This window comes from Sebastes fasciatus, chromosome 13, assembly GCF_043250625.1.
Source record: "Sebastes fasciatus isolate fSebFas1 chromosome 13, fSebFas1.pri, whole genome shotgun sequence".
Taxonomy (NCBI): Eukaryota; Metazoa; Chordata; class Actinopteri; order Perciformes; family Sebastidae; genus Sebastes; species Sebastes fasciatus.
The window spans coordinates 27,358,047-27,367,787 of NC_133807.1; the positions used below are offsets into that span (position 1 = coordinate 27,358,047).

The following is a 9,741-nucleotide window of genomic DNA, read 5'->3' on the forward strand; positions in this document are numbered from 1 at the left end:
GCGCCACATTCTGACCAAACTACACTGTAGGAGAGCTTATTTAAGTTGTTTAAGTTTGATGGAAACGCGCCTACTTTCTTTTTTTGCAACATTTCAAAAGTTTGCTTAAAATTCGCTTGACAATTGAACGGAAACACGGCTTTTGTCAGTAAACTACATATCTATATATTTATGTATCTTTGTACCTACAGCAATTGGAAGCCCTGTTGAAGTTCATCAAGAACTCCAAATTCCTTGCCAGCCCACAGATGAAAGCCTTCGCCAAGGCTCTGGTGATCAACCAACTCGGCCCGTTGACTGTTCCTCCCGGCGCCTCTGGTGCCCGGTCCGTGCACGTGGACTTAACCATCCACCTGGCTGCTGTCTTGCTCTGCGGGAACCAGGGGATCTTAGCTCCCCTGCAGCAGCTGGCATGGGCACCTGCCAACATGCAGGTATGTGTAATGTCCGCTGCTTTCACTGTTGGCAACTCTTTCAAGTGAACTTAATGTTTTTATCTGTTTATGCAGGCAGCCTTCTTGCCTACCATGCCAGAGGACATGTTAGTTTTGGCCCAACAAGCAATGGGACCGTTGCAGTGGTACCGTAAGTAAATCAAATTGTACTTTCAAATTCGAAATATCATTGAAAATTAAGTAATTTTTGATTTTCTCTTACCATAGATTGTCCAAATGGTCACCCCTGCACCATTGGAGAGGTATGTTACGATCAGTCTGTCTCATAATACGTTTTTTTAGTAGTTTCCATACTCTGAAGAATTAATTTTATTGCGTCCGGTTTCTTTTCCTCTAGTGCGGCCAGCCCATGCAAAAGAGTCACTGTTTGGACTGTGGTGTTGAAATAGGAGGAGACAACCACCTGCCTGTGGCTGGATTTCAAGCTATGCAGCTGCAGTAAGTGGTCTATGAGTTAATCCGGGGAGACTCTGGAATACAAAAGAGAGTTAATTAGTGTGTATTTTCTTTTAATTTGTATCTATTTATTAATTATCTCCTCACAGGGGTGACCGCACTAAGACAGGCCACATCCTCGGTGACCCCAGTCGCAGGGACAATCCAGACATGCTGGACACAAAGAGCATTTCCCCCGTTCCCTTCACCATGGTCCGCATGCTCACTCACATGGCCATGCTGCTGGGGACCTGCAACCACCTGCAGGTAGCTGAAATAATGAGTACAGTTCTAATGGAGATCCTTTCCCCCGCAATATATTCAGTTTAGTTTAGAGTAGGGGTGGGCGATATATCGAATATAAGTGATATATCGCAGCTTATTCTATATGGGATGTAGTAAATGACTATATCGTGAACATCGAGATAAATATTAGACTAATTGTCACGTCATTTTTTTAAGCTGGCAGCATGAGACTCGCTTTGGCGTCTTGCTTATATAGTAGGCATTACGGTAAGAGCATGTAAGAACTGACGTCAAAATAAAAGTGATCTTCCGGGGAATGTGATTTCAGTTTCACATAAATTCAATAAGTCATTCAGTCAGTCAGTAATAAATAAATAAATAAACAAAAAATGAATATTAAATAATAGATAAAATTAATGATGATTAAAAAAATACTGCCTGCAGACTGTATTTTGGAGAAATATGTTATAATGATCACGCTGGTAGGATCATATGCATCAAAGGGTTAAATCAAACAGTTATGTAATTTTCTCTAAAATAACATAACTGTTATTTAAGAGAAAATATGAAAATATCAAGATACATATTGTATATCGCAACTTAGCCTAAAAATATTGAGATATTATTTTTAAGCCATATCGACTAGCCCTGGTTTAGAGGTGCGGCAAAAAAACACTATTGATATCCTGTTTGTGTTTAAGAGGTGAGTCTGGTCAGTCATGTACTTTATTTGTGTTTCCAGCCTATCTCCGCCATCATCAATCCTCCGGTCCCTGACCCCGGTGCATTTCTACGTGCTCACCTGCGAAAGGACATGGAGCATCTGATCAGATCTCTGGGTAAAGGGACAGACGACACAGTCAGCGCTGTTCACCTGCTCATCAGCAGCCTCATGGAACCCAAACAGCAACAGACATGTAAGCAACAACAAACCTATCACTCTACTCTAAAAGTATTATGTGCTAATGATACCAAAAATAAAGTTACCGTAGTCTGAATACCAACCTGTGTCCACTAATGTAGAATAGAGTAGAATAGAATTCCTTTGTTGTCATTGCACAAAGTACAGTAGCAGTCCTGACGGTGCATACACATATCAAACAGTATAAAAAATATATATTTTAAATAGAATATATGTTTTTGCTTTGACCTATAAAAACAGTAAGATATTGCACTTGCTGAGTTGTATTGGCTCTATGCACAAGTAATAAATAAATGTGTACAAAGGAATAAACTAAGGTGCAGTTGGAATGCAAAACGTAAAAGTGTAAAAGTGTTACTGTTTTCACCTCTATTCTAAAGGTAGTGACAGCATGTTTCTAAAGCCTCTTGCTCCTGAACCTTTTACTACTGTATTACTGCAAATGTGTAGGCTGCAGGACAGCGACAGAAAGTAGGAAAGACAGGAAAGGGGTGCCCTCTAGTGGTCAGAAATTGTGTGGTGTTCCTCACCACAGCACTGTACACATCAGACAGTTGCAAACAGACAGTTTGTGCTGTTGCAACAGAGCGTGCACCATCTCACTACGTCAACAAATGCAGGATTTGTGGGTCAGGATTTCCCTTTGCAATACCACTTCTAGCTTTCCCATATGATCCAGGATCATAAGGTGATGTGATTACAGTGATAACGTATTATAGTAACTTCAGACAGCTGTAAATTATGTGCAACATTTTTATTTGTTTTGAGACTTTTCAACCTAGGTAAAAAAAATGTCCCTCCAAAAATGAAACACTAGATTCACTGGATTTCCTTCTACTATTAAACACTGCCGGTCTTTCCTTTCAGGGCCGGTTCCTTATGACAACGTGCTCTCCACCAAAAACGCCAGAAATGGATGGGAGATGGAAGTGAGCAACGCCATCATCACACCTCAGCTGAAGGTAGAAATACTTAATCTGGCGCATAATCTAATCTTTTAATTCTGCCTGTTTGTAAAATATGTGCTCATTAGACATTTTCTTCCGTCATTTTCTCCTGCACAGAACTTGGATAGACAGCTGAAGGAAGTGAACGCGTTCATCCGGGCTGACTCTCGCATCTCCGCTAATCCCATCATGAAGCTCATGTTTGGCGATCCTCGTCTGTTCTTGGCCTCGCTTCCCCAGAACTCTCTGATCCACGGTTCTGCCGTGTGGAGCTGCCGGGAGAAAGTGTCTCTGCTGAGCCTCACCCACATTGTGGAGCAGAATGACGGCAAAGACACCCTGCCGGTGCTCTGGAGGTTTCTGCACAGGGTAAGAACATTCAAGCACACCTTTTTTTACCCTAAGAGAACCACTTAGACCCATTTTTGTCTTTTTTAGAGTGGTACAGGGGGTGTTTAGGGGGAGATAGCAGGTCAACAGTAAATGTCACATAGATGTGGTGTATAGCATCTGAAAGCTGAAATAAACAGGAATTACCATAAACTGCATGTGATTATCATGAAGTGGGCATGTCTGTGCACGTTGTGTGTGTGTGTTTGAGACAGAGAGAGAGGAAGAAGGGTGTAAGGTGACAAGTTTCTATGTTTTGAAACTACATTTTAGTCTCGTCTTTTTTCGTCAACCATATTGCGTGTTTGATATCGTCACAGTTGGTGTTTAACGACGTCGGTGTCGTCTCGTCATCTCGTCTTAGTCATGGAAATAAAAGGTCACTGACGAACATATTTCGTCATTGTTATGGTTAACGAAACCTTTTTATTTTCAGGAAGCAGAGCTCCGGCTGGTGAAGCACCTTCCTGATATCCTCATGCTCCAGAGAGATCTGGTCAAGAGGTTTCAAAACATCACCGAGCTGACTTGTGGCACCATCGGCGAATTCCTCCACAGTCAGAAAGCAGGTACTGAAACTAACTGCCTACGCCAGCGGCTCTCAACTTTTTTACACTGTATGACTCACTTTACACAAGAGATACACGCAGTTTCTTATTACCTCTTTCTTGGAAGTGTCATTGTAAAATAGCTGGAGACGTACAGTTTAGAAACACTGCCTGCCAAGGAATGAGTTGTTTTAACCTAGAGGGAGACAATGATTCTTAAAAGGGCTAAATCTCTTCCACACATGAGATGTCTTATTATGTTATAGTCAGTTTATCCAATTTACTGGAAGTCGTGTCTCTAGTTGACATGTGTGTACACTTGGGATGACATTTTTTTGTTTTCTTCATGTGTGCAGTTTCGCTGAAAGCCTGGTATGATAAATACATCAAGATCTTCCTGACAAGCTGGAATCAGCTCAGAGTGTCTTTGGCCACTAACGGTAAATAAAAACACACTTTGTTGCACCAACTCTGGCTTATCCCGACACCAACACGTTATCCAATTTTAATTGAAATGTTGTTGTTCAGGTGAGATCAAGATCCCAGCTGAGTTCTGCCAGAAGGACCTGGACCTTAACAGTGACCTCAAGGTGCTGTTACCACGGCGACAAGGCCCAGGCCTGTGCTCCACGGCCCTCGTCAGCTACCTCATCGCCCTGCACAATGACCTGGTCTACTGTGTGGACAAGCACACTGGAGAGGAGACCAGGTGGGGGCGCTCACGCCACATTTTTCTCACTTGTGCATGTTTGGCTGCAGTGTGTAAACTTCTACTCCAAATATATACCACATTTATGTATTGGTTATACTGAGAGGTTGTTAAAAGAATAGAAAGATTTTTAATTACAAGGTCATAAAGGGTGTAAAAAGGAAACAAATGCTAAAAACAAAATACATAAACTCTGTCTGACTGGTCTGTTTATCCCTCCCCCCAGCTACAAAGTGAGCCCGGCGGATCTGACTGACCTGCATGTGATCCGGTACGAGCTGGAGCGGGACCTGATGCCCCTAGTTCTGTCCAACACTCAGTACAGCATCGAGAGAGGCCAGGAGACTCTTCACGAGTACGACTTGCCCAAGATCCAGCAGCAGATCGTCTCCCGCTTCTTACTGGGCAAACCTCTCATCACTCTCAATGTGAGCAAATGGAAAGCACAGAAATGGCTCCTGTTTGTTTAGAAAAGTGTTAAAATCCCATAATTCCTCTGTCCCTTCTCCACAGGGCATCCCAACACTAGTGAACAGACATGACCGCAACTATGAGATTATCCTGAAGGATGTAAAAGCAAAAGTCCAGCAAGTAAGTTGTGATATACAGTACAGTATTGAAACTACCATTCATTTACCACATATAGTCAGTGGTGGAAAAGTACAATTACTGTAGATAATCCCCTCATGAGACGATACATGTCTGTGTGCCAACAGGAGCCTCTTCAGACTCTCACCCTGTTCGCCGTCGCCGGGGAGCTGCACTCCTACAGCGAGGTGTGTGAGGCCTTGTCCACGCTGGAAGTGGCCCTCGGTTTCCTCGCCATGACTGGGGGAGAGTCTGACATGCAGCTGTCCCGCTACCTGGAGGAGGTGCTGCAGATGGGAAACCAGATGGCTGCGCATATCCTCAAGGTCGGCCTATCTTGAGACACCGGTTGTTTTTATCCTGTTGCACCTTCTCTCGCTTCCACATTCACTTTTGTTACTTTCTTTCCAAACAATTTGCCAAATCTGCACCCAAAGAGCAACTCTTTGTTGTCTGACTTTTTAGTGCTATCATACTATACTTTTACAAACATGGTTTTAATTGGTCTTGTTTTAGGTGCTAGACATGAGATAATACTTAATGTCCTCTTTGTTTTGCTCACAGGCCCTGAGCATGTGCTGTCTAAAGCATTGTGTGGCTCTGTGGCAGCTGCTGGCCTCACTCAAATCAGAAAACATGCTGCGGCTCAAAAGGGTAAGGCATCGGTATACAGATACAGATGGTATTGTCATTTGTCTCCGTATTTTTCTTAATAAATGCTTCTATATAAAAGTGCATTATTACTATTTTGCCTGTTCCATGCATTGTCTGTGTTCTTCAGGATCCGTTTGTGGAAGTGTCGGAGAGGTACAAACAGGCCCTGAGCGAGGACGAGCACAGGCTGCTGACCGGCTTCTTTTCTAAGTGCAGCGCCGACTCGTTCCTGCTGGAGATGCACGAGTTCCTGGTGCTGGTCCTTAAAAAGTCCAATGCACTTGATACCTACAGGCCTGACTGGAGGTAAAACGATCTTTTTACGAAATTATTTGTGATTTGTTAATGTCTATAAATTCTAAAAAATCATGTCTTAAATCAAGGCTTGATCCTTCAAAATGGAAGAGAGAGAAATGAGGGAAAACCCCATTGCGTGCCGTGTTTTTGAGTCTTAGTTAAAACAAAGTCAATGTTGTTCCTTTCCCACTTTGAGCCACCTTGGCTGATTTAGCGTGCTGCACGCAAACAAACCTGAAATTAACTTTGGTCAGAGTTGGCTCTCTATTATTACAGTTGGTTGTCCTGAAAAAGCCAGAGACAAAAGGTTATTTTGCACACATTGTACAAATTAATTTTATTTGACTGGGCTTGGGTACAAAGGAAATTTCTATCCCGATGAACCCATGAAGTTGAAACACTATGCCGCGGTAAATACTGTGCTATTAAGTAACGTGGCCGTTACCTTAGCATTATCTGTATCACTGGTTCCCAACCTGGGGGTCTCGACCCCCGCTAGGGGTCGCCAAAGTTTCATGGGGGGGTCGCGAGACCCTATTAACAAAAAATATACAGTTGGCCTTTAGAAAGAAGAAATCTAAATGAAATTGTTATTTTTAAAAGTTTGGTTTCTTATTTAAAATATAAACTTTAAAAGTACGCAAACGACCAAAGAGCTAATGGAACAATGGCCAAGTGTCAGGGAGAAGAAAATTGAAAAAAAAGAAGCCTTTAAAGTATGTATCATTATTAAAAATAGAAAAAAAACTAGTTCCAAACAACAAAGTTCTTTAAAATAACAGGAAGACTCATCTCTGATGCAATATTCACAGGGAAATAATCTGCTCAAAATTTCTCCAAATCGTTCGTTTTATCCAAACTTCCTGTAGTTATTGCATTCACTGTTTTTAATTGTACAGTTTATCAGCTGTTCTGTACTGTTACTGTAATGCATTGATGAAATATCCATAAAATATGTCACTTAGTCAGGGGTCGTCAGTTTATTCAATGATAGAAAAAGGGTCCCTTAAGAAAAAAGGATGGGAACCACTGGTCTGTATCAATAACTCTAGTCCTCAGCCTCAATTAAGTCTGCCATTTATTTATGCTACATATATATATTTAATGTAGTTAAAACAAAGAATAAAAGTGTAAATTTGTGTGATGTCAGATCACATTTATAAAGTAATATGTTTTGTCTCTTAAAAGCCTGAAAGTCACGCTGGTGTCTTACTTGGAGCGCAAAGACCTGGACACCCCTCCTGACGTGGAGGAGCTCTTCCCAGTGGAGATCTGCCTCTCCCAGTATGTCGAAGCCTGGAAGTTCATCGTGGCCTTCAAGCAGGATCGCGGCCAGAGACAATGAAGACGTCATATATAATCATGTCCCTCAGATTGATGTTTACAATCATGGTGAATCGACAGTATTGAAGCGGATGTGGACGGGTGATAAGTTCTGTATTTTACACATATTTATGCAGAGACGTGCCTTTTTAAGAGCACTAATGTTAAGCATCATAGTGCCAGCAAAAACTGAGTGTGCAGTTCATATATGAAGAGGTGAGGATTATTTGCTCTTTGTTTTGTGTTATTTTCTATTTTCCTGGGCACCAACATGTACAGAGTTTTCCGTACGGTTGAACGTCTTCTATCTCGCACTTTACTTGTAAATGTGAATTTGTCTCGAAGAGGCAGAAAAAACAATCTGACTTCTACTCAGGTAAATAATGTGGAATAACTCGGGGGAGGATCTGAAAACCACTCTGACCTAAGTCACTTTATCAAGTATAACGTGTCTTTTCACATTCCTCAAAAGCCATTTCCATCCCTTTTTTCTATCGCTGTTTAATCATGTTATGTTGATGTGTCTTACGTATGTAAAAGTTGCACTTGCCTTTCTTCCACTTTTTAAAATCACTGTCTTAAAAACGATAAAATGTGTTTTAAAAAAAAGTTAATTTCCTTTCTTTTACATTCCAGTTTTTCATCTAATGTTCAGCATATTTACAGAATACAATATACTGTTATTGTCTTACTTATTGTTATTTTCTATGTATGCGTGATAATACATATACTGCTTCCAATAAAGCATAAATGTCACCTTTTTTTGTATTATGAGATAATAATGCATAACAATACATGCATGTTTCAAATAAGGCATCTTATTCATCTCATGCTGGTGAGGCTCGGTGCTGCTCCCTCCTCTTCCTGGTTATTATGGAGTAATATTTACGTAATTTATCTAATTATCTGTCAGTACGTTACGGTTTTATTATAAATGTTTCCATCTGCTATTGTAGACAAACTGGATTATTTCCTCAAGTCAGCTCTGAGTGGGACTCTGAGTAGTCTTAAATCCTGTAGTCATAGTGGAGTGTGACAGTAGAATATTTTTGCTCAGCGGGGGGTTTGGCAACAAGCTGTAATGAAATGTGGATGTCGTGCACGGATTCACCTCCTGTGAGACTAACATCATTTGTGGGCATGAGCAGATTCCATTGTGTCTTTTGTCATTGTTGTTTTCTTGTGTTCCTTTTTGTTTCTCTCACTTATCTCTACTTCAATCTGCCCATTTTCGGTTGCCAGATTTTGAGATATCCATCTCTGACTCTGTTTCTGCTCCCTTATAATTCCCTTTGTGCATGTGTAGTTGTAAAGAGAGTGTTTTACGGTAGGGCATTACTACTGTAGGTCACCAGTAAATTGCTCCTTATTTGCATGTTGCATCACGGCCAAAAAGCCAACAGAAGGCCGTCCGTGATGGAGTGCTCAGGAAATGGCTGCCTGCCGAAGGTTACGTGACTTTGTGACCCTCTGTTGGTGGGAGCTCAATGTGTTTCGGATCAGGCTGATGGAGATGATAAGGACAAGACTGTTGCTTGGACGGCTCCTTAATTCAATTTCCTCTATACCAAAGCAGTGTTTAGCATAACAATGACAAATGGAAGCATGCGCCTGTGAAAGTAAACCATGCCAGCGACCACCCTCTAGCAGTCTGCAGTCAGTAAATACAATATCCAGAAGAGGAGACGTAGACTTGTCGGGTCTCCAGATTTCACCCAAATACCTCTTTTTTAACCTCATCTCAGTGGTTATAATGATGCATCTATCAATCTAATCTATAAATCCTGATGAAATAGAGCTACCATCCCACCAGCTCATGTCCTCCCTGCTCATTAGCAAACCCCAAAATGTGGATGTACTGAACATTGGGTTAATAAACACACCCACAAATGGGTCACGAGGAGTGATTTGCGCAACTCAGTCCTGCAGAACAAGCCTCACTGAGCAAGTTCAATCACTTTCACTTCCACTTCTGTAGGCTTCAAAGCCACCATGCCAACGGTACAAAGGGAAGGACAGAAAGAGGCCAAATTCTTCTTTCCCCTGCTTGTTTTTTTGCTCTTTGTTCTCTTGATGAGGAGGAATTAGGGGCGAAATTACTGTGCATCGTGGCTCACATTTAATGATATTCATGGTTGATGGACAGTTGGGATCAGGTCACAAGCATGAGGGTTTTTTAATGAAAGCTGGATAATGATGTGCAGAAATTACATGCAGCTACAGCATG

At 41.6% G+C, this 9,741-nt stretch overlaps 1 protein-coding gene across 6 annotated transcripts in view; it reads left to right on the top strand.

Annotated features, from left to right (window-relative positions):
- The window catches only part of LOC141781099 (E3 ubiquitin-protein ligase rnf213-alpha-like), a 36,678-nt gene extending 28,408 nt beyond the window's left edge, over positions 1-8,270 (top strand). For all 6 annotated transcript variants that reach the window (XM_074656621.1, XM_074656626.1, XM_074656623.1 and 3 more), the window contains 17 exons: positions 192-434; positions 510-585; positions 663-697; positions 793-893; positions 1,001-1,157; positions 1,879-2,053; positions 2,926-3,020; positions 3,123-3,374; positions 3,832-3,964; positions 4,300-4,383; positions 4,472-4,652; positions 4,879-5,080; positions 5,166-5,243; positions 5,369-5,566; positions 5,805-5,894; positions 6,022-6,200; positions 7,380-8,270. In XM_074656621.1, the coding sequence (XP_074512722.1) occupies positions 192-434; positions 510-585; positions 663-697; positions 793-893; positions 1,001-1,157; positions 1,879-2,053; positions 2,926-3,020; positions 3,123-3,374; positions 3,832-3,964; positions 4,300-4,383; positions 4,472-4,652; positions 4,879-5,080; positions 5,166-5,243; positions 5,369-5,566; positions 5,805-5,894; positions 6,022-6,200; positions 7,380-7,536 (2,436 nt within the window). In that variant the 3' untranslated portion in view covers positions 7,537-8,270. The remainder of the gene's footprint in view (positions 1-191; positions 435-509; positions 586-662; positions 698-792; positions 894-1,000; positions 1,158-1,878; positions 2,054-2,925; positions 3,021-3,122; positions 3,375-3,831; positions 3,965-4,299; positions 4,384-4,471; positions 4,653-4,878; positions 5,081-5,165; positions 5,244-5,368; positions 5,567-5,804; positions 5,895-6,021; positions 6,201-7,379) is intronic.
- The last annotated feature ends 1,471 nt before the right edge of the window (positions 8,271-9,741 follow it).